General features: G+C 32.7%; 2 protein-coding genes across 3 annotated transcripts in view; one reads left to right on the top strand and one right to left on the bottom strand.

Annotated features, from left to right (window-relative positions):
* The window catches only part of LOC132756161 (von Willebrand factor D and EGF domain-containing protein-like), a 31,193-nt gene extending 26,141 nt beyond the window's left edge, over window positions 1–5,052 (bottom strand). Inside the window, exons 1-5 of the mRNA XM_060747158.1 lie at window positions 4,883–5,052; window positions 4,067–4,207; window positions 2,421–2,530; window positions 606–735; window positions 162–224 (exon numbers count right to left, since the gene is read on the bottom strand). Coding sequence (XP_060603141.1) covers window positions 162–224; window positions 606–735; window positions 2,421–2,530; window positions 4,067–4,207; window positions 4,883–4,922 — 484 coding nt within the window. The 5' untranslated portion in view covers window positions 4,923–5,052. The remainder of the gene's footprint in view (window positions 1–161; window positions 225–605; window positions 736–2,420; window positions 2,531–4,066; window positions 4,208–4,882) is intronic.
* A 6,843-nt stretch (window positions 5,053–11,895) lies between these two features.
* LOC132756160 (calpain-5-like) overlaps window positions 11,896–24,258 on the top strand; it is a 33,153-nt gene continuing 20,790 nt past the window's right edge. Inside the window, exons 1-5 of one of the 2 annotated variants that reach the window (XM_060747157.1) lie at window positions 11,896–11,920; window positions 20,189–20,391; window positions 21,330–21,664; window positions 22,920–23,112; window positions 23,839–24,032. In XM_060747157.1, coding sequence (XP_060603140.1) covers window positions 20,218–20,391; window positions 21,330–21,664; window positions 22,920–23,112; window positions 23,839–24,032 — 896 coding nt within the window. In that variant the 5' untranslated portion in view covers window positions 11,896–11,920; window positions 20,189–20,217. Of the gene's footprint in view, window positions 11,997–20,188; window positions 20,392–21,329; window positions 21,665–22,919; window positions 23,113–23,838; window positions 24,033–24,258 lie in introns of both variants that reach the window. The other variant, XM_060747156.1, reaches the window with a different exon arrangement.

Below are 24,258 nucleotides of genomic sequence, written 5' to 3'. Positions count from 1 at the left end.
TCCAAACCTTGCCTGGGTTTCGTTTGTATTTTATAATATGGTGTATTTATTTTAGTAACAAATTGTAATTTAGTGAACTTCTTTAATGTTCGATTTAGTATGATAGAATAATGAAATTGCAAGGACGAAAAATATCTTCAAATTTTTGAATATTTTCTCACCTTTACAACCTGGTTCATACCCAGTAGCTGACCATTTGTCCGGAGGACACGGTACACCAGTGCCTATGAATTAAAATGTATCAATGTATAGTGGTTTCTCAGTCAAGTAATACAAATAAGGCATCATTTGATGGAAAGCGTAAATAAAGAATCATTTGATGGAAAGTGTGAACGTTTGATTGGCTCGTTACATTTTCAATATTGTAAACTTAATTATTTTTAAAAGTATGGCTATCCCGTAAAAAGGTGTTATATCTATGAATACATAGTATTGTATAAAAACTGCGCACGCACATTCAGTGTATAATAAAGGAGAAAAAAGGCATCTTATTCTAAAAATCGTCTCATTGACACCAGAGTTATTGCAAACTATCAGAAAAATGGCTTTGCTCTGTTATTGTGTGGACTTAATGCAAGTTGTCAAAAGCCTGTTCCATGGTTTACCTGCACAATAGGCGTAGGAACATCCTCTAGTGGGCTTTAGTTCGTACACATAGAATGTTCCACAATTTTTCATTCTAATCGTGTCAGTATATTGGCAGCAGTCCACATGCTTTCCATCTGTTCCACAAACCTTACAAAATTCACATTAAGGAATTAATCATTTGTTGCTATGTCTTCTTCATTGTTTTTCATCCTTTCTTTCTCTAACGTGACCAGAGGGCTAACGTCACGTTCGACATGTCAGGTGTTCCATGGGCCAATTAATGCACTTTTTGATTTTCAACGTTATACGGGAAGGAAGATTTTTTAAATAACTACCTCTTCATGTACCATGTGTTGTACAAAACAATCTTATCAATAACTTTTGATGTTGCAGCGTCCGGTTCTCATCCCATAATGGCCAGTGTAATCAGAGAGAAATATCAATTGCAAATTGTTAGATTTAATCATCAGTCATAAGCGACAACTGATGTGACCTTTTGTACATTTCAAATGTAGGGGAGTTGGTTTGTAAGTGTGGGATTCGTGTGTACAATAAAAAAAGGATAAAATGTGGGATAAAAATGAATGATATCTCCACAATTTGTTATCATTCATAGCAAGGTGGTCTTATCACAAGGTTTTTTTCTTGATATTAAAGCGTGACTATAGTGAAAGTTAAGCATACCTTTACAGAAGAGTTAGACAATGTAAAACTTTGTACGATTCCGGCTGAACATTATCACGGCGGGGGGACCCCATTTGTATCTCAAAAATGAGCATCGGGGGTAAAATTATATTTGAATTTCCGCTGCACCAGATGTGAAGCATAACACCAGATGTGACTCTAAAAATAGGTCAATCGCAGGGTAAGTTTTCATCTTTTTAAACATTTATATAAAATTCAATACTTTTTTTATAAGAAAATCGAAATGTAATTCTACCCTCCTGACTCTCCTCTATATTACCCATTGTTGTTTTGGAGTTCTATGCAGTCTTCATCGAGATATTATTTCCGTCGTGGGTTCTGGTGTGTCCAAAACATGCAATGTGAATGAAGAAAATGTCACTAAACGGACTAAAGAAACAGAGATTTTACAAAATCTCACTACTACCGATGCTTAACATTCAGACAAATCCTGATTTAAACTTTTATTGAGATTTGGCTACAAACGAAGGGAATCGCTGCTCAAAATTGCATTTGAGCTCCATATATGCTGAAGAGATCCATAAGTGATGTAGAAAAACCATCTCCAAAACTATTGACCACATATATGAAAATATCACTTTAAGATTCCACAAGTTATAGTTATAGCGACAGACTGTTATGTGAAGAAATATCATGGCCTGGTGCGACATCGAAGGTTTCTCTTTACAGGATATGGGCCGAGAACATTGTCTGTACTCTGTAAGGAAAACCCGAGATGCCACCCAGGTTTTTACCACACCAGAGCCCACGACGGAAAGAATATCTTGATGAAGACTGCATTGAAATTCAAAACAAATATGGGAAATAAAGAGTCAGAAGGGTAGAATCACATTTTGATATTCTTTTAATTTATATAAATGTTTAAAAAGATGAACACTTACCCCGCTATTGACCTATTTTTAGAGTCACATCTGGTGTTATTCTTCACACCTGGTGCAGCGGAAATTCACATATAACTTTTAACGATGTTTGAGATACTTATGGGGTTCCACCCCGTGATTATGGTACCTATACAGGGCTTAGATGTTCTTTACCTGACGTTTACAGATGTGCATTTTGTCAGAGTAAAGAAAATATAGAAGCTTGGCTCAATTTTTCAAAATATAAGTTCAGAAAATAGACTAAACCTTTCTGCTGACTATTCCATCAGCCACACTGGGCTTTGACCCAACTAACCACAAAGGGATATGAGTTCCGCAGTGGTATGCCGCAAGGCAAGAATGGTGCATTTCTTTGCCTGTAAAAATTAAAACATTATAAATATATACAATACATCACAGTTAGAGTATTAATTCATTAAAAAAAGTGTATAATGGTGTTTTTAAACATGTAGTCTTCTCTTAATAATTGTGTATTATAACACGTTAGAATTTAATAAGGTAATAGAATGTGTAATAGTGTTACTGTATCAGCAATTCAGCATATTCTTAAAATATCTAAGCTTGTGTCTGGAGAAGCTGTAAAATGATTCAAAAGCATATATTGTCTTTCTTCAGTAAGAGATACACTATATGCTATGTGACTAGCAAAGTAAGTCAAAGTGCTTTCCATGAACCCCCTCTATAGAACTTTTTACAATACTATATGTACACAAAAACGGTAGAAGCATTTCGCATTTGCGGCAAATAAGACTATTACGAAACAATACATTTTATCAGTATTTAATTATTTCATGACATAGTTGATAACCTTATAATAATCTAATTATGATAAACGTAATTTAAAGATATACTATGCTCAATTTTGATATCAGAAAATATTAATAATTGTTACACAGACTCTATGAAAATATGAAATAAACAAGTTTGAACTTTACACAAAGTATAGGTTTGTTATGTGTAAACTCTACATATTATATATAGATGGTCACAAAATGAATATATTGCGTCATTAAAAACTGGCATTTTTTTAAAGAAAAGATCAACTTTACTTGACCTTTTACAGAGAATGCAACTTCACATACTCGTACTTAGTTTTCTCCAAGTTAAACATATTCGGTAAGAATTTCATCGATTTCAGAATAATTTTTTCTGTGAAAAATGATTTACTCAAGGAAAACCATAGCATATCTTTAAAATAACTTTTACATATACCTATTTGAACATTTTTTAGAATTAATTCTGTGGAGTGACAGTGTGGTGTAGGTATATTTACATATTTTACAGCAACGATAAACTGGATATAATGTGTGTTATTCCGTTGCCAATCGGTTATGCTCAAGATTTTGCAAAATTATTTACACATGCTTATATGACTTTAAAAGGATCTGTTTAATCGAATTACAGTCATATCAGACGAAAGATCCGGATAAAATCAGATCAAATGAAAACTAAAACCCTGCTCATAAAATGTTCTGACCTGTATTTACTTTGATTGCATTTGTAACATTTTTTTTATAAACCACTTCAAGAACAATTAAAAACACCCCCTTTTTCGCTTATGGCTGTACCACCATACTTTTACAACAATTATCTCAATGATTTTCAAGTCCTACGTGGTCACAAAAGGAAATTCTTTAAAATACAAATCTTCTTTTCTATCCATATCTTGTTATAGCAATCATGCCATCTTTACTTTTTTGTTAAACGTTATTTATTATAATTTTAGACTTTTTACGGGACGTCTATTAACATCTAGTACAATTCTATGTACTATGTACGGCCCTACGAAAAATGCTCATGCGCGAGAAAATACTACACCCCATTGATTTTTCAAAGCAACAGACCTGGGACCGCGTCGTGAAAAGATCTATTGGATATGTTTCCATATTTACCTCCAGCAAACTTATACCACCCCTTCGCTAGCGTCCTATCACACAGCAAATGCTCATAGTTCTTGTCCTTGACAAAATAGTCTACACTGCGGTATTTTTCGTCTATAACAGAATTCTGGGTGCATGGATCCACAGAGAAACCTGAAATGGAATGAGCCGCGCCGTGACAAAACCATCATAGTGGGTTTGCGGCCAGCATGAATCCAGACCAGCCTGCGCAGTCTGATCAGGATCCATACTGTTCATTCAATACTGATACTGCAGTATTGACTGATAGATCGCCGGTGGTCGCATATTGGTTTAACATGTCTGTTAAAATACATATAATTCATGTTGCCATTTCTGTGAAAAAGAACATTTGCACTGCGGCACAACGTAGCAGTTTAAATGTTTGTATGAAATTTACACAAGATAACATGGAATGACATTCAAGATAAAACAAACAAACAAATAAATAAACAAACAAACAAGCAAGAAATACGTATGTACGTACGTATAAATAAATAAATAAATAAATAAATAAATAAATAAATAAATAAATAAATAAATAAATAAATAAATAAATAAATAAAATGTTTACGCATTCAATCCATTAGACATAAACCGATGGGGAAAATGCAATTTTACACTTAAGAGATATGTTAAGGAAACCCGCGCATGTAATTTAATGGAGTAATTTTCGGCATCATGCATATTTCATTGTTATACGGGCGATGAATATTAATCGAATTACGAAAAGTTGCATAAAATAGAGAAATTTTCTCGCAAGTAAAATGTTAAAGATATATCAATATCTAATAAGCTAAAAAATCAAACCTGTAGAAAACAGCGTCAGTAAAAGTAACCCCAAATACATTTTGTTATATCAGCCACCATAGACCATAGATTATTATGCGGCAATGTTTGTTGTCTCACGCCAAAATCCTCATTATCAAAGTATGTCACAGAAGTATGAACTTGTTTCAATGAAGTTTTTCGGTCTCGAAGGAAGTGGTGATTAAAAATTGTTAGCGTCTTACGACATATCATATGATTATCAATATGATACCAACGATGTCACATTTCCTCGTTGCTGGGTAAAGTTTGCGTCAGGTCAAGTTCTGAAATGCATATCTAACTTTTTAAGTTTATTTAAAATATAAATTGTCTCTTTACGGGGACACAAACAACCCATTTTAATCTGAATTTGTAACTGTGTCAAGTTGCCTATTTTTAATCATGGACAATCAGTCTCTGAAAGTACTATTTTTGTTAGGGTTTACGTCGCATCAATATAGCAGTAAATATTCAACTTAATAATGGTGGAGGGAGACCTCATTTGTCCTTATGCATTATTATTTCAGGCACAAGTGAGAACCTGAGTAAAACCAACGATGAAGTACATGTACATGGCATAAATAAACGATCAGAAGCTTATATACAAGCACTTTAATTGTTTAAGTATCATTTACTTTGAGATTACCCAGCATACAGGCAAGGAAAAAGCGCTGTCCACCTGTCCATATGCATACTTGATCATGATGAGCTTCGTCGTCGATTAATAAAAGTATAGGGTGAACGATTCGTATGTACCATATTAGACATACATTTAAAAACTAATTAACTTTCTGCATTGCAATGAATTATTATATGAAATATTCATGTATATCTTTTTAGAAAACCTATAGCAAAAGAGAACAATTTGCTTTGTAGTGATTTTATGAAATTATTGCACTATGACAACTTAAAGATAACTCACCGATATAGAAATAAAGATGTACTTTACTCAGATGTAAACTTATTTAATTTGGTGCCATTGTACTCAAAACACCTCATTTAAGTGCGTATGACAAGGTCAAAACGTTTAAGATAAAAATATACTGAGTTTAGCTTAACTATCTTATTTAAAATGACACAGTTTCTAATGTTTTTTTAAAGCAGCATGCCTCCAGATTTACCCTAATTTTCATGAAAATTTTGAAAAAGTATTTAAATGTATAATATTGTGAAATAACCAAAAGGAAGCAATTTACACATTATCAATGGCACTTGCAATCGGCGTAAATTACCAAAAAAGTGGTTAAATATGCATAAATAGCACTAACTGTGTTAGAAATGCAGTAGAAATATAGTTGTGCATAAATACTGAAAAAATCAGTCATTTACCGCATATATCATGTAAAAGATTACTTGAACCTTGAATCATTTTGCTTTACCTAAAATCGTAGTACATTTTTCTCAAGTTTGATTTTATTGAAAAATGTGTTTTCATCTGGAGACATGCAGCTTTAACACGAATGAAATGTCAATCTCTTATCACTGTTCACAGGCACTTAATGATAAAATTTTTATTTATCTACTACAAATTTGAAAAAAAACCTGACTACGTACGTTGTGACTGACTATCCGCCGTGAAAATTATATAGAGGATATTTGTTTAGTTCGGTGTAAGATCGGAATATATTTCACCGAGTGAGCACCAAAATGTATATTTCACGAGTGGCGCAGCAACGAAAATTTAATCTAATACTAAATGAAAAGCGCGCCAAATAATAATACAACGTGACGTCATTTACGACATCACGTCATTAATTTGGTTCCCAGTACCGTGCACGCTGGTATGACACTAAAACAACGTCAATGCAAAACAGTGAAATAATCATTCACTGTTTCAAACAGTGAAATTATCAGTTTTATAATTCACTGATATATTTCTATAAACCACCGAAAAGCATGTAATAAAATCTTTTATTCATACACTTGTCAAATCAATAAAAATCTACCGACAAAATGACTTTTTTAAAAAATTGATAGATATTTACTTTTAAGTAGTATGAACAAAGTGTTTGCCATCAAGTGCCTATACTGTATATGTCACCGTTGTTAACCATTTTGTCAAAATTTCGGCGGAGTACAGTAACGTTCAAAACTTTAAGGCTTACATTATTTCAAGCGGTGCTAGCGGGCGTGAGGGATGTTGCACGTTTTCATTATCCCTCATGTACAGACTCAATCAAACCGAGTTAATTAATGCTTCCGAGGGATCACTTATTATTTTTATCAAAATATCGAAGACGATGCTAAATTTGGTTTTAGAGCTGAAAAGTTAATCAGGGGTTAGTATCTCGAAGAGCTCTATCGTTATATTTACGTTTACGAACGTGCTAACGATTGACGGAAGGTTGGTGAATGAGAGACTAGCGCGGGTATCTCGAAAGCGATATTTAAGCAATCGTTAGTTCCTTACTCGTAAGTTATAAACGATTGAATTATGTAATCATTTGAAAACCGCGAACAATATGTTAAAGCAGGAAGAAATGGTCGTAACAAGAAGAATTGCAAATGCAGAAAATTCCTATGAAACTGACGTGATTACTATTAAAAGGTAAAAACATAAAATAGAAACTGCAAGACTAGTAACTGAGGGAAAACGACTGTTTATAGAACAGCAATTGTGCAACAAAGGTTGCAAGTGGAAATCAGATATTTTAAACACTTTACTAAGTCAAAGCAAATATTCTGGCCGAGCTTTTTCTCAATACCCTCCCTCATTTTTTCAAGCTACAGCAACGTGTTGTTTCAGGGTGTAAGTATACTCTCAAGATTCAAACTTGAAAATGTTGCTTTCATGGATAAAATATTGAAATTGCAAATATCTAAATGAATGTAAATAGCGAAGATTCAGTCGTCATAGTATCTATTTTGAGTACTAGTAGTCTGTTTATTTAAACACATATAAGGACAATAAATTCAGATTCAAGTTAGTCCATAACTTTGCTTAGTATACAATGTAAACGCTTAATAAATGGATTATATAGAGGATATTTGTTTAGTTCAGTGTAAGATCGGAATATATTTCACCGAGTGAGCACCAAAATGTATATTTCACGAGTGGCGCAGCCACGAGTGAAATATGAACTTTTGGTGTTCACAAGGTGAAATATATTTCGATCTTACACTAAACTTAACAAATTTTCTTTTTATTATATGCAAAGAAACGTTTTAAAAAGACATTAAACCTAATACTGAATGAAAAGCGCGCCAAATAATAATACAACGTGACGTCATTTACGACGTCGCGTAATTAAGTTGGTTCCCAGTACTGTGCACGCTGGTATTTCACTGAAACAACGTAAGGGGCTTAAATTCAAAACAGTGAAATTATCAAATTGATAATTTCACTGTTTCAAACAATGAAATTATTAGTTTTATAATTCACTGATATATTTCTATAAAGCACCGAAAAGCATGTAAGAAATACTCGTATATGCAAATGGTCTCACCATAAATAATCTAGAATTCTTTTTTTCTTATGTAAGTTAAAAAAACGATCATGATATACCAGTGACAATGATTATTACTATGATAATGCTGCTGATGATACAACGACGACAGCGCCGATGGGTTTAGTTTTAAAGAAATATTAAGATGTTTTTCGTTTGAGTGAAATGTAGAATATTTTCACGAAACATGATAAATTTCCAAATTTTTTCACGAGCTGGAAATCTTACTTTTACTCTTTAAAAAGGAAGCTCGAAGCTTTATAAATTCGTTATAAATATTCCTGACAGGTTATATGGCCGTATATAAACGGTTGTTTGCAATATAAACCTCGTCTGGCGGCTCGGGTTATATTTACAAACAATTAACCGTTTATATAAGGTCGTGCAACCTGTCTTATATTGAAAAAATATTATTTTCATTGGATAATTACTAAGCTTGTATAATCTTCTGTTAATTTATAGATAAATTTTCATTTTGTCTTCAACAAAGGATTAAGAAAGGATTATGTATTACAACTTAAAATAAAGCAAGTCAAATATATATAACAGCTGGTGTTGGCAAGAGCAAAATATTTCAATCTGCTATGTTAAACACACAAAATTTCCATATATTTCATGCCTATCTGTTGTACTGATTTTTGCAGCGTAACGTTATGTATTTTTCATCATGTCATTAAATCATTACATAGAGGATATTTGTTTGTTTCAGTGTAAGATCGAAAAATATTTCACCGAGTGAACACCAGATGCAATATTTTCCACGAGTGGCGTAGCCACGAGTGAAAATATAATAGCTGGGGTTCACGAGTGAAATATTATTTGATCTTACATGTAAAACAAACAAATTTTCTGTTTATTTCATGATTTTTTAACGATTTTTACACCATTCTACTGATTTTTGCCGCGTAACGTCATGCTCTTATCTTCATGACGTCACCAAATAATGACGTCACAATGTTGAAGCAAAATATAATTCCATGATTATTTTTAGATTTTAGATGTTTTTCAGCACAACGTTCGTAAATATTTACGAACTACAGCTATCACGTACATTTTTTATTATGATTGACTACATTTCCGCTGAAAAAAAACATTCATTAATGATAAATATTTTATTTTTACGCCAAATATAGTTCGGCTACTGTGAAATTATATTTGGTAATCATTACTGTGAAATTATCAGAATATAATTAACCGTTATAATTCAGTAATCTACTGCAAAACATGTAATAAATCACAGATAACTTTTCGAACTATAATTCTGTAAAAAGTAACGAATTTTGTTACATTTTTAACATTATGTATGGCTACATGCAAATATTTATTTATATTGTCTTGTGCAAAATTACACATTCTAACACTATCGGAAATTTTCCTATATAGACAAAGAAGGCCGGAAGCGTGCATTATTCTACAACAATGCACTCGCCGTTCTTATTATCTCCCTGTATATTTTCACATTGAGGGCGCCATTTTGTTTAAAAATCTGATAAATAAAAACAATTTTTTGTCGAATTCATTTGTGAAAACTATCTAGAATGATAGAAAATGGTCTAACTAAGAAAATGAATCCGAACACCAATATCTTTAATTCAGTCGTTAACGCTGTACAGACGTTTAAAGTGTTGTTTACGTGACGTCACAATGTAGCGCCAAACAGCACGTGCAAAACAATCAAATCAAGTACGCTATTTTAATGTCGCAAACGAGTTAAGTTTTACATTTATTTCACTTTTAATAATTTGTATTTCGCTTGAAAAATTATAGAGTGAAATAAAATAAACAAACAAAGTTTTATCAACGTTTTCAAAATTCGTTATTCTCAAAATGTTTCTACACACGGTAGATTTAACGACAGTTTTTTCAACCCACTGGAACAGCCTTTAAAGAACGTTTCTATTGGAAACTCTGAGGCGAAAACAAATTTAACCACCAAACATAAAGTCCAACTTTATAATAATAATTATATTTTTTCTTGACGTGTTAGAATGGAAATAGATATTAATTCTTCGTGCATTATTGTATAATAATGCACGTTTTTCGTTCAAATGCTTTGTAATTAATCACTCAGGCCTATCGGCCTTCGTGATTATATTACTACGCATTTGAACTCAAACCGTGCATTATTCTACAACAATGCACTCAGAATTGATATCTATTTCCTAATTCTAACACTGTCGGAATTTTTTCTATAAAGACAAAGAAGGCCGGAAGCGTGCATTATTCTACAATGTTCAATGCACTCGCCGTTCTTATTATCTCCCTGTGTATTTTCACATTGAAGGCGCCATTTTGTTTAAAAAATCTGATAAATTAAAACAATTTTTGTCGAATTTTGTTGTGAAAACTATCTAGAATGAAAGAAAATGGTCTAACTAAGAAAATTAATCCGAACACCAATATCTTTAAAATTTTCAGTCGTTAACGCTGTACAGACGTTTAAAGTGTTGTTTACGTGACGTCACAATGTAGCGCCAAACAGCACGTGCAAAACAATCAAATCAAGTACGCTATTTTAATGTCGCAAACGAGTTTAGTTTTACATTTATTTCACTTTTAAAAATTTGTATTTCGCTTGGAAAATTATAAACTGAAATAAATAAACAAACAAAGTTGTATCAACGTTTTCAAAATTCGTTATTTTCAAAATGTTTCTACACACGGTAGATTTAACGACAGTTTTTTTTCAACCCACTGGAACGGCCTTTAAAGAACGTTTCTATTGGAAACTCTTAGGCGAAAACAAATTCAACCACCAAACAAAAAGTCCAACGTTATAATAATAATTATATTTTTTCTTGACGTGTTAGAATGGAAATAGATATCAATTCTTCGTGCATTATTGTATAATAATGCACGTTTTTCGTTCAAATGCTTTGTAATTAATCACTCAGGCCTATCGGCCTTCGTGATTATATTACTACGCATTTGAACTCAAACCGTGCATTATTCTACAACAATGCACTCAAAATTGATATCTATTTCCTAATTACAAAGTTTATTTCTTTCGATGCTTCAGTTATGATATGATTTATTTCATCTGCATTTAAATATACATCTTTATGTAAACTAAAAGAGCTCTTACATATGTTTGATATGTGAGAAAAGAAATAAAATATCATATTTATGTAGGTTCATCATTTTTATCAATAAGTTGATATAATTCTCATTTTTTGTGTATTTTAAAAGCGAAGTATTCTTCCTTTTGTGCCAAAGTGATAGTTACGAGAGCTATACGACACCTTCAACGCATCCGTTAATAATTGGGCATTTTAACGATTTTTCGTTAATTACGAGAGTTTCGAGATACCAGTGAAAAGAAAAGAGGCTTGTAACGACAGTCGTTATGCTTCGAGATACTGACCCCAGATCAGCTGTTATATATAGACACGGATAGGGCATACATTAATATAAATCCGCGGTATAGATTAGTTTCTATCGTATACAGTATGCATATATGGATATCAATAAGACATTAAAATTTTTGTATAAAGTCGAATAATTGTTTTTAGTAGTTTTCAACCCCATATATTGATTTAGAGGGATTTGATCTGACCAATTCTCACCGTTGTATTTTATTATGAAACACAAGGTGGGGTCCAAAAAAACATTTGTTTTTATCCATTTTCATGATTTAATCTAGTTTAAATCTGATTGTATGATTAAAGGTAATAGTGTCAATGTTAAGCAGATATTTATTGTTTATTTGCAATTGTTATTTTCAGCTGCCTTGCTTGTGATTTTCGGCAAAAATCGTCGGATACGTTTAAATGATTCGCAACTTAAATATTCGACCCATGTTTTTTGTCCAATTGAGTAATTCTTAGCTCGTTAAACGAAAGAAAGCAATATCTTAACAGCTTAAGCGGAAAGTTTACTGTTCTTTGTTTTTAAATTGAATCGAGGCATTTTTCACTTGTTTAAGGAAGGTCTTGTTTGAGGGAAATAATGCAGTAATTTTGGAACGTATGGCCCTGTACTAGTGGCTGTAGCCAAAAGTTCTAGTGGTACTGTATAATATGAAAAAGGCAAAGCATCAAAGCGAGCTCGATGTACTTTTTACGTGAAATAGTATGAAATAATCGCTCATTTTTATTTCAAATGCAGTAACGAGTGCGTGTGACGTCACACGTACTGTGTTAAATATGGCTCCGCCCCTGTCGTGAAAAGAATAACGAGTTTTGAAAACGTTGATAAACTTTGTTTATTTTATTTCACTCTATAATTTTTCAAGCGAAATAAAGATTATTTAAAGTGAAATAAATGTAAAACTTAAAACGTTTGCGACATTAAAATAGCGTACTTGATTTGTTTGTTTTGCACGTGCTGTTTGGCCCTACATTGTGACGTCACGTAAACAATACTTTAAACGTCTGTACAGTGTTAACGACTGAATAAAAGATATTGGTGTTCGGATTCATTTTCTTAGTTAGACCATTTCTTTCATTCTAGATAGTTTTCACAACAAAATTCGAAAAAAAAAAGTTTTTATTTATCACAGATTTCAAATAAAATGGCGCCTTCGATTTTCATTTTTTATACACAGCTTCCGTTATTCTGGTTCCCTGTCCAATTATGGTTCCCATAGACGTGCGCGGGTGACCAGTCTACACATTCGTTTTCAGTCAGAATTCCTCAGTTTTTATCGTTATCTTTAAATTCGAAAGGTTGCGATGTGTCCAATTCGGTACTTCGGACGAAAGTTTTCAAAACCATCACTTAGCAGGTACTCGCGTTACCGTAAAGCTCGCTTTGGGAGCAGGCCCTTCGGGCCAGCTCGTCGAGCTCGCTATTAGTCACGTATGGCTAGCCCAGACACACTGTGTTGGCTGGCGGTACGGCACTTTTCAAAATTATATGGAAGTTGAAATTAAATGTGTTAAATTGTGTCATTAAAAAAGGATTTTAACTATTAAAGAAACAGCAGTTGTCTTTGTATATTTACTTTTGAGAGTATAATCCCCGTCCTACTAAACACTGCTAAGGAGCCACAAAGGACTACTAGGGAGGCACAAAGGACCTGAAAATAATCCCCATGGGGGTATAGATGGATACCGAAAATAAGTTATTTTCACGAAAGTAAAATCGCGGCTACAAAAATTAGATTTACTTTTGAAATAGTGCATTTATCTGTTTAAATAATTATGTTAGTTATATATTTATGCATTCTTTTAGGGGTGTCATCGATTCAATCGATATTTGTGTATTAACGATCTTTGTTATCTGATTCGATATCGATTCCATTTTTTAAATATCGGTTATCGAATGCACATATATTTCTAGCTAAAGAGACTTCAGCGACCAGGTTTTATAGAACTGATTATATGATAGACCTGTTTACTGTCGCAAAACGTCAAAATAAAAGCGACATATAAAGTTATGGAAGCCAGAAACATTTTTTTCTAAAATGAAAACAGAAATCAATGCCAAAGTTACCTCCCAGTGTCTGTAACGAATGCTGCCTAATTTCGTTGTAATCTCGCAAGTCTGCTAAGTGGATGTCAAGACCTCTCAATTTAGATTTTAAAAAGGGAAAATGTCAAGAAAAATTTGCCAGTGTTTCTTTGTAAAAATTATGATTACAAAATGTTAAACTTTAATAATTATTCAGGTTCTAAACACTATAATTTGCCAATTAAACCGGCTTAATTGGAACGGCAAGGACGGGATTTAGCATGATCAGTAACTACGTAATAGCAACAACAAAAGTAAAATGGAAAAGGCTTTAAACTTAATAGTTACTAGTCATTAGTTTTCATTTATAGCTATATGATAAAAAAAGAAACAAATTGTTCAGTTTTCATAATTTTCATCTTTTTTGCATTTCTGCTTTGTCAGTGTCCATAGGAACCATTTAAAAAGACTTGAAAGCTAAAATTTAGCCTGGCAATCGATAAATCGCTGTATCGACGATAATTCATTACCGATATATCGATACAAAAATCCTTATCGATGACACCTCTACATTCTTTGAATGGTTTAACAGCACATTTAAATTTCAGAACCAAAAAAAATATTTTAAAAAGTGAAGTTTGAGCTGAAAATACCATCGTATGACAGTAAGAAAAAGATCGGGTCTAAGAAAATAGATTCATTTTTGATATAATGTATTAAAAATGTTTTTTTGTTGTTGATAAATGATTTGTATGAATGAAATGATAAATTATAGATATATTTTAAAAAGTTTGAGCCGAAAATATATACCATCATACAAAAATACCTCAAATTGCCGTGTAAAGCGATAATAAGATCGTGTCTACGAAAATAAGATTCATTTTTGATATAATTGTATTAAAAATGCATTTTTGTTGTTATTAAATGATTTGTATGAATGAAATAATAAAGAATGAAATGTTTTGTAATGAAATATTAAATCTTATTTTCGTAGACCCGATCTTATTTTCGCTTTTCACGGCAATTTAAGCTATTTTCTTATGTATGTATTTTCGGCTCAAACTTTTTTAGATATTTTTTGGGTTCTGAAATTTTATTTTGCTGTAATTCATTAAAAGAATGCATAAATATCGTAATTATTTAAACAGTTAAATGCACTATTTCAAAAATAAATCTTGTTTTGGTAGCTGCGATCTTATTTTCGCGAAAATAGGTTATTTTCGGTATTCATCTACATTGTATACCGGTCCCCATGCTTCAATTACTGAAAGTTTGCATGTTCCATGAAATGCATTCTAAAATTCTACTGTCAGTACCTGGATAGGCTTTAATTACTTAAGGCTAATTAATTGATTGTGCTTTTATGTTAGATATTTATCTTCTGTATTCAAAAATTATACAATTGTTTTTGCTTTTCACCGTTTTTTTTCAATGTTCTTTTTATTTATTTATTTATTTATATATATTTTTTTATTTATTTATACTCCAATCATGCCGTTATAAAAAAGCTTCTTTTGCCGTTATGATTATTTATTTGATCCATGTGCTTAATTATAAAAACATGATTTAATAATTCATCTTTCATACAAATAAAACAACAAATCATAAGCATAAAAAATGATTTTATAACTTATAACATGCTACTTTGACACTTTTATTGAGATAACAATGCTTGCATTGCTTTAATTCATTTTTTTACAAAATGACAGAGCATCTTTATAAAAGTGAACACACAAGGACAAATGCGGGGACTTGGTTAAAATCCTCGTTTAAAGTCACAAAATAACGTTTGCATTTTTGACTCTCATATAATTTTGAAAAGTGCCGTACAGCTAGACAATACAGTGTGTGCTGGCTAGTTGTATGTGACTCACATATGGCTAGAACTTTTGGCTAGCCATATGGGCGAAAAGGAAAGAAAATCCTTGCTTTGATTTGAATTTTTTAGAAAATATCATTATTTTACAGAATTATCTTTAGGGGTAAACATCCAATAAACGGTACCACTGAAATATGCTATGGAGGTATTTTGGCGCATCGGGCCCAACAGAGTGCAAAATCTTAAATAAAACAATAAAATAAGATTAGCAATGCATTTTCTTAATTTGCATTAGCATGATTGTGCTGAATAAAGTAATATTTGGAAACTATAGAAATCAATTAAAAGCAATAATTTCTTTATTATAAGCATTGTATTGTAGTAATACCTTTCATATCTCCGTTGCACTGATGAACTTTTGCGCAACAGATAATTTTTTTTTATGCCACCGCAGCATCTGCGATGCGGTGGCATACAGCGATTCACCTGTGTGTGCGTGTGTGTGTGTGTTTGTTTGTTTGTGTGTGTGTGTGTTATATAGATTATATAGTGAACTTAAAAAATCTTCTTGTGAAAAACCACTTGTCCAATTTCAACCAAACTTGGCAGGATTGATCCTTGGGTGAAGGGCTTCCAAAGTTGTTAAAAGAATTTAATTCCATGCAGAAATCTGGTTGCCATGGCAACCAAAAGAAATTATAAGAATAAATTAAAAAAATCTTCTTGTAAAGACCCAAAAGGCCTAGAGCTTAGATATTTTGCATAAGGCATTGTATGGTAGACCTCTACCAAGATTGTTCAAATTATAGCCCTGGGGTCAAAATCGGCCCCGCCCCAGCGGTCATTGATTTTCACTATATGTACATATAGTAAAAACTTAAAATACCTTTTTGTAAAGACCCAAAAGGCCTAGAGCTTAGATATTTTGCATAAGGCATTGTCTGGTAGACTTCTACCAATATTGTTCAAATTATAGCCCTGGGGTCAAAATCGGCCCTGCCCCGGGGTCATGGATTTTCACTATATGTACATATAGTAAATATTTAAAATACCTTCTTGTAAAGACCCAAAAGGCCTAGAGCTTAGATATTTTGCATAAGGCATTGTCTGATAGACCTCTACCCAGATTGTTCAAATTATAGCCCTTGGGTCAAAATCGGCCCAGCCCCGGGGGTCATTGATTTTCCTCATATTTACATAGTAAAAACTTATAGTAAAAACCTTAAAAAAATTTCTACAAGCAATTGACAAATGCTAGAGGTTAGATACTTTGCATTAAACATTGTGAAGTGAACCTCTAGCAAGAATGTTCAAATAATAGCCCTGGGGTCAAAATTACCTCCGCCCTGGGGTCATTGATTTTCAATATATACATATAGTAAAAAATAAAAAAAATCTTATTGTCTGAAGGTACAAGGCTTAGAGCTTTAATATTTTGTTAAATGATATCATGTATAGGTACTCTACCAAAAGTTGTTCAAATTTTGCCTCTAGTGTCAAAATTAAAAGTGAACTTTGATATCAGCTGACCTAGATTTTTGACAAAGTGTATTACATGTTGTCCTTTGATTGCAGTCATTGAAGATTTTAGGCTGTGTGAAATATGACCTTCACCCACCAACATTCACTAGACTCAAGTGCATTGAACATATTCCTACTCTTGATCTTTTATTGAGTTAAAGTAGATTTAAACACTAATCTGATAATAAGAGTTTAGATATGCCAGTTATGACAATCTTCAATTGTATAGAAACAAAAAACTACACTACTATTAGTGTTGTATTAATGCTGAGTGGCATAGCATTTTTTCTCAAATGCAATCTTGTTTTTTTTTCAAAACTAGCAAACAATGTTCTTTTTTTTATATTGAATTTGTATTAATATATGCTAAATAAAGTGATATTTTTAAATTACAGAATCAAATAAAAGCATTTTTGTAATATAAGCATTCATTGTATTGTTGTAATAACTTTCATTTATTTATTTAATTTTTTTTTCAACGTTTTAATTTAGGATGTGTCCTTTATAAAAATCTCCGTTGCTTTAAATTATACATGTATCTCCGTTGGCCTTGGATAAGTCCATTTTCATATAATCTTTCAAACAATATTTAATTCCACTTTTTTAGCTCACCTGTCACAAAGTGACAGGGTGAGCTTTTGTGATCGCTTTTCGTCCGTCGTCCGTCCGTCGTCCGTCCGTCCGTCCGTAAACTTTTACTTTAAATGACATCTCCTCATAAACCACTAAGCCAATTTCATCCAAACTTCACAGGAATGTTCCTTTGGTGGTCACCTTTAAAAATTGTTCAAAGAATTTAATTCCATGCAAAACTCTGGTTGCCATGGCAACCGAAAGAAAAAACTTTAAATATCTTCTTTTAAAAAACCATAAGAGCTAGAGCTTAGATATTTGGCATGAAACATCTTCTAGTGAGTGTCTACCAAGTTTGTTCAAATAAAAGCCCTGGGGTCAAAATTGCCCCGCCCCAGGGGGTCATTGATTTCCCTATATGCATATAGTAAAAACTTAAAAATCTTCTTTTAAAGAACCAAAGAGCTAGAGTTAAGATATTTAGCATGAAACATGTTCTAATGGGTGTCTACCAAGTTTGTTCAAATAAAAGCCCTGGGGTGAAAATTGGCCCCGCCCCGGGGGGTCATTGATTTTCCCCTATATGCATATAGTAAAAACTTAAAAAATCTTCTTTTAAAAGAACTCAAAGAGCTAGAGCTTAGATATTTGGCATGAAACATCTTCTAGTGAGTGTCTACCAAGTTTGTTCAAATAAAAGCCCTGAGGTCAAAATTGGCCCCGCCCGGGGGTCATTGATTTTCCCTATATGCATATAGTAAAAACTTAAAAAATCTTCTTTTAAAGAACCCAAAGAGCTAGAGCTAAGATATTTAGCATGAAAACATGTTCTAATGGGTGTCTACCAAGTTTGTTCAAATAAACGCCCTGGGGTGAAAATTGGCCCCGCCCCGGGGGTCATTGATTTTCCCTATATGCATATAGTAAAAACTTAAAAAAATCTTCTTTTAAGAACTCAAAGAGCTAGAGCTTAGATATTTGGCATGAAACATCTTCTAGTGAGTGTCTACCAAGTTTGTTCAAATAAAGGCCCTGGAGTTTTAAACTGGCCCCGCTCCGGTGGCCTATATACAGGTGAGCGACTTCAGGGCCATCATGGCCCTCTTGTTTAATTATAAAACAGACTTTCATTAAACCACTTCAAGTTCAGTAAATATCTTTAATGATTTTATTCTTCAAATTACTTTTATTAAGGACAAACATTTTTTTTTATTTCGTTGCGCCAAAAAAAAAAAAAAGAGAAAAAAAAATGGCACTCAGAGGATAAGTCCATTTTGCCATGATAAATTTTTTTAAAACATTATAAGTCGAAAATTGTCTATTTGAATATTAGAATTACATTAACTATAGTTTACTAATTGTGATTTATAAACATACTAAAAATATACTTAAGTATACTAAAAATCTCCGTTGCACAGACAAAATGTCCAATTTGCTTTACATCATCAAAATTGCAGATTTTTTTTTATACGATTCAGGTTTTTTAGCTCACCTGAGCATGCGCAGGGTGAGCTTTTAGGATCGATGATTGTCCGTCGTCCGTCCACATTTAGTTGTTAACACTCTAGCGGTCGCATTTTTCCCTCAATCATCATCATACTTGGTCAGGATGCTTATCTAAGTGATAGCTCGGATGAGTTCGAACATGGGTCATCTCGGATGAAAAACTAGGTCACAAGAGCTAGAAAAATCTTGTTAACACTCTAGTGGCTACTGGTATGATCCAAATATCCTGTAAATTGGTCTGAAACTTTGTTTTGATGATTTCTAAGTCAAGTTAGAACATGGGTCATCTCGGATGAAAAACTAGGTCACACCGCCCTTATATTGAAAAACCTTGTTAACACTCTAGTGGTCACATTTTTGACTCAATTATTATCAAACTTGGTCAGGATGCTTGTCTAGGTAATTGCTTGGATGAGTTTGAAATCGCATGTGAAACTAGGTCACCGGAGCTAAAAATAGAAAAATCTTGTTAACACTCTAGTTGCTACTGTTTTAATCCAAGTATCCTGGAAATTGGTCTGAAAGTTTGTTTTGATGATTTCTAGGTCAAGTTTGAATATGGGTCACCTGGGTAAAAAACTAGGTCACACTGCTCAAATATGGATAATCCTTGTTAACACTGTAGTGGTCACATTTTTGACTCACCTGTCATGAAACTTGGTCAGAATGCTTGCCTAGGTAATTGTTCGGATGAGTTTGATGGGTCAGGTGAGCGATCTTGGGCCATCATGGCCCTCTTGTATACTGGTTTATTTTATTTATTTATTTATTCAAAAAACCTTAATAACCTTAATTTTATTCAATATCTTATATTCTCCATTGCATATTTTAGTGGTACCCTCCAATAAACAGTCTCATGATCTTGACACACCTCTTTTCGAACTAAATTAACACAATCAGGGTAGTTTAGCTCAATGTAATGATGTGTGTGTTCCACTTCAACATATATAAATGCTTAATAAACAGAACCAGTTAGAAATCAAAATAATTCCTTTTACCTACATGTAGTAAGTGTTAATAATGTAGTACTATTTTTTTATCTTTTAGAATTAGTATAATACTATACAGAAGACAAGATGGGGATTTTCGGAACAGATGTGGTTAAGTTTAAAAATCAAGACTATTCTAAACTAAAGAAGGATTGTCAGTCAAAAGGTGATCTTTTCTTTGACCCAGAATTTCCTGCCCAAGATAAGGCTTTGTTTTATACTGCTGGAAAATTGGCTGGAGTTACATGGAAAAGGCCTAAGGTATGAAGAGCTTTTAACTACTGTACTAGTTTGCATTGGCATATTACCTTGATCTATGTGAAGTAACTGAAGTTGAACAAAATATTTCCTGGTTGATAGTTGTCCAGTGATTTTTTTACAAACTCATCAGTGTGAGTCGTAGGACTCGCTGGGCTATAAATCTATGAGTCCCAAAATTTAGCCGACAAATCCAAGTTACAAGGCTTAATATTGCTTTAGTGATATGAAAGGTATAAATTAACAATGGAATGAAGAAAAAATGAATTTGATTTCTACATTAATTACAATGCTTCTGAAAACTGTCAAATAAATTTAATAAGTTTATTTCCATTTATTTAGTTTGAGGTTAATCAAAACTTCATTTTCCTTAATATTTTTATGCTTATCTATAGTATAGCACATTATTATTTCTCATCTGTAGAAGATTTGCAGACATAGAATATGATTAACATAACTTGAACACAATTTGGTATTTACATGTATTACCAAATGCCTGTCAGACAAAACTCCCTACTCAGATAAAGTATGCATCCAAAAGATGCACATTATTTGAAACTTTGCATCCTTAGCAAATTCAATGAGTTCTGGACTCAGGATGCAGAGGTAAAAAAAAACACGGAGTTGTACATGAAATTTCATATCTTATTAACCACTTAAATTATTATTAAAGATAGATATTTTGTTAACCATAATAAATACTGAGTCACCACTCACCAACCCATTTTGTTTTTACTGACCAGTGTCCCTTTTCCACTGACTTTTTTTCCCCAAGTTAAAAGCAAATTTTCTGACTTTTTGTTTATTGAAAAAAATACCAGATAAGATTTTTTCTTTCAAATTAATCATGGTAAACTTAAATTTCCTGGAACTGTGCTGTATTTTATTGCTTGCACTTGAAATTTTATGTTTTTTTTTTTATTTTTAATAACAATTTTCAGGATATTTGCGAAAATCCAAAATTGTTTGTAGCAGGAACTAGCTCGGGAGATGTATCACAGGGTCGCCTTGGAAACTGCTGGTTCGTAGCAGCTTCCTCATGCCTGGCGTTACACAAGGAGCTTTGTGACCAAGTTATTCCTTCCGATCAAGAATGGGACGAGAACAAGCCAGACGAATATTGTGGCATTTTTCGGTTTAGGTTATGGCGTTACGGGAAATGGACGGAGGTAGTCATTGACGATCAGTTGCCAACTTTAAACGGAGAGCTGGTTTTCATACACTCCCAGTCAAAAAATGAATTCTGGAGTGCCCTGCTTGAAAAAGCGTATGCCAAGTAAGTTGAAATAATTTATTTACCCTTTTTCTCCCTCTTTATCCCATAATTATCCCCTTGTGGATACATAGGTAGGCATACATGCCATAATGATAACAAACATCCCAGACACTAGGGATTGTCCCAGAAATCTGGGCATCTGTTATGTAGTTGTCCCAGGCAAAATTTTTGTCCTGATAAAAATAGAGATAAAAACTATATTTATACTATAAATATAGTTTTTATCTCTATTTTTATCAGGACAAAAATTTTATAGCGTGAACTTTACTACAATTTTATCCCTTCTTATTTGCATGTTATTATTAATTATTTTAAGAAATTGATATCAAAAATATTGTCCCCAGGCAGTATAGTAATACACAAGAAATGTTGACACTAATCCTTTAAATGGTGCATCCATTTGGCCTCTAATCAACAATAATTTAGATCAATTAAGAGAGTGCAGCTTACTGCCCATACATGTACATGTCAAGATCTGTAAGAACTAGTAAGGGTTAATTTGTTATTGCTTTCTGGCAAATATTGACTCCTTTAATACTGTTGAACACAAACTGAAGTAGGAAATGTTTTAGCTTTTCTAACCAAACAAAATAGTGGATTGTCATACTTATTCTATGTCTGATTGAATGATAAATTGTTGATTATTTTGACATTTAGTCTCTTTGATTTATCGTAATGTTTGCAAGTTGAAAATATTTGTTAACTAAGTTGTAACCCACTATGCAAATTTCACTTCAGAAACAATTTTCTTGCTAAACTCAGTGACCACACCCTTTCTCCTACCCTCAATCTTGAATAAAAGCTGTTCTGGAAGGCAGTCTATAAGTTATAGCTTGTAAAGAATGATGATTTTTACTGTCAATCAGTCTGTCCATTTATCTCTGCCAGTAATTTTTAGGGCCATTTCAGGGCTGCAATTCAGCCCAATTCCCCTCCTCAGAAAGTAAGCCTTTTTCCCCTACTTCTGCAAAAAAAAATCCCCTCCAAAAGTGAAAAAAATAAAAAATTTAGTGATCTATGTTTATACACAATAGTGAGACAGAGTAGGACATCAAAATTGTGGTATTATATCTCAATTTGACAAAAAATAGGCAGTTTTATCCGTTTCTAACTTTTCCATTTTCCCCTCTTATAAGAAACTTAATTTAGTTAATTTGAAGAAAGACACATTTCACATAATTTGAATTCTACTTCTCACATTAGTTTTGGTGCAAAGTGTATTTAGAGTTTTGACAGCTTGTTTTTCTGTGTATAGGCTGTTTGGCTGCTATGAATGTTTAGATGGTGGAGATCTGGGTGAAGCTCTCGAGGATTTTACGGGTGGAGTATCTGAACAGATGAACATGGCAGACATTGGTGTTGTGGATAATGCGGAAGAAATGAACAAATTTTTTGACCGATTGAAGAAAGAGGTTGAACGAAAGTCTTTACTTGCTGCATCCATACCTGTGAGTGGTAAACTTCAATTTTAGAGTTTTGTGAAGTAACCTATACGCCCATGCATTTATGTATCTGTATTTCTTTTGCCTAGAATTTGGGACAGGTCAATAATATTTTTACAGTGTTAAGTACCTATAACGGCATGCTTTTATGTAACTGTATTTCTTTTGCCTAAAATTAACTGACTTTAGGGCAAATAAATCATACTTTTACAGTGTAAAGTAATAATTTCCAAGTTCAAAATAAGAAAATGATAATAAGAAAAGTGCAAAGTCACTTCCCCACATGAAAGTTATTAAATTTGCTGTATCTGTTAGTAATAGTTACCAAATTTTACAAATATTTACCTCTTTTGCCAAAAGTTGGTCTAAATTCTACATGTATGTAATATAATTGACAAAATATGAAACAAATCGATATATAGTGAACAGCTGATTTACTTGAATTGTCATATTCTCTTATATGTTACTATAGAAGCAATATGCTTTTTATCAGTTTTCATGAAGATGATGATATATAAATTATGAGAGATTTTAGGATGGAAGCCAGGGGAGGTAAAAATTGCTATGTGAAAAACATCTATATGCATGCCATGTAATGCCTTTAATAAGTGAAACATTATATTTTTGACAAAAAAATTCTGTTAATTTGAGTAAAATAGAGACTATAATTTGGACTCTTTTTTCCTTTTTAATTTTAACCGAGACTTACATGTAAGTCGCTTTGTTTTACAGGCCGAGTCCAGTGAAGAAATGGAAGCGTCCACTGCTATGGGTTTAGTTAAAGGTCATGCCTATGGTATAACAGCTGTGAAAAGCATCAATCTGGAATCAGGAATGTTCAACTTCTTAAACAAGAATAAGCTGCAGATGATTCGTCTGAGAAACCCCTGGGGACAGGGTGAATGGACCGGAGCGTTTAGTGATAAGTATGTGCAGGTTTTCTTTTTAGACCTTTTTACAACAAAGTAATTACAGACTTTGAAGTACATGTCTTATTTGTATAATTTTGAGAGTATAGAACCCCGTCCCCCCCTCTTCACCAATTACAGTAGAACTTCTATGAGTCGAACTTTGATTTGTCGAAGTAAAATGAAAGTCCCATTTTTTCCCCCCTATATATTCCTTATAAAAACCTTTATATGGTCGAAATAT

The sequence above is a fragment of the Ruditapes philippinarum genome, unplaced genomic scaffold (genome assembly GCF_026571515.1).
Source record: "Ruditapes philippinarum isolate M1 unplaced genomic scaffold, ASM2657151v2 ctg452_1_1_1_1, whole genome shotgun sequence".
NCBI lineage: Eukaryota > Metazoa > Mollusca > Bivalvia > Venerida > Veneridae > Ruditapes > Ruditapes philippinarum.
The sequence above is the reverse complement of the archived record's forward strand: the minus strand, read 5'-3'. Positions and strand labels throughout refer to the sequence as shown.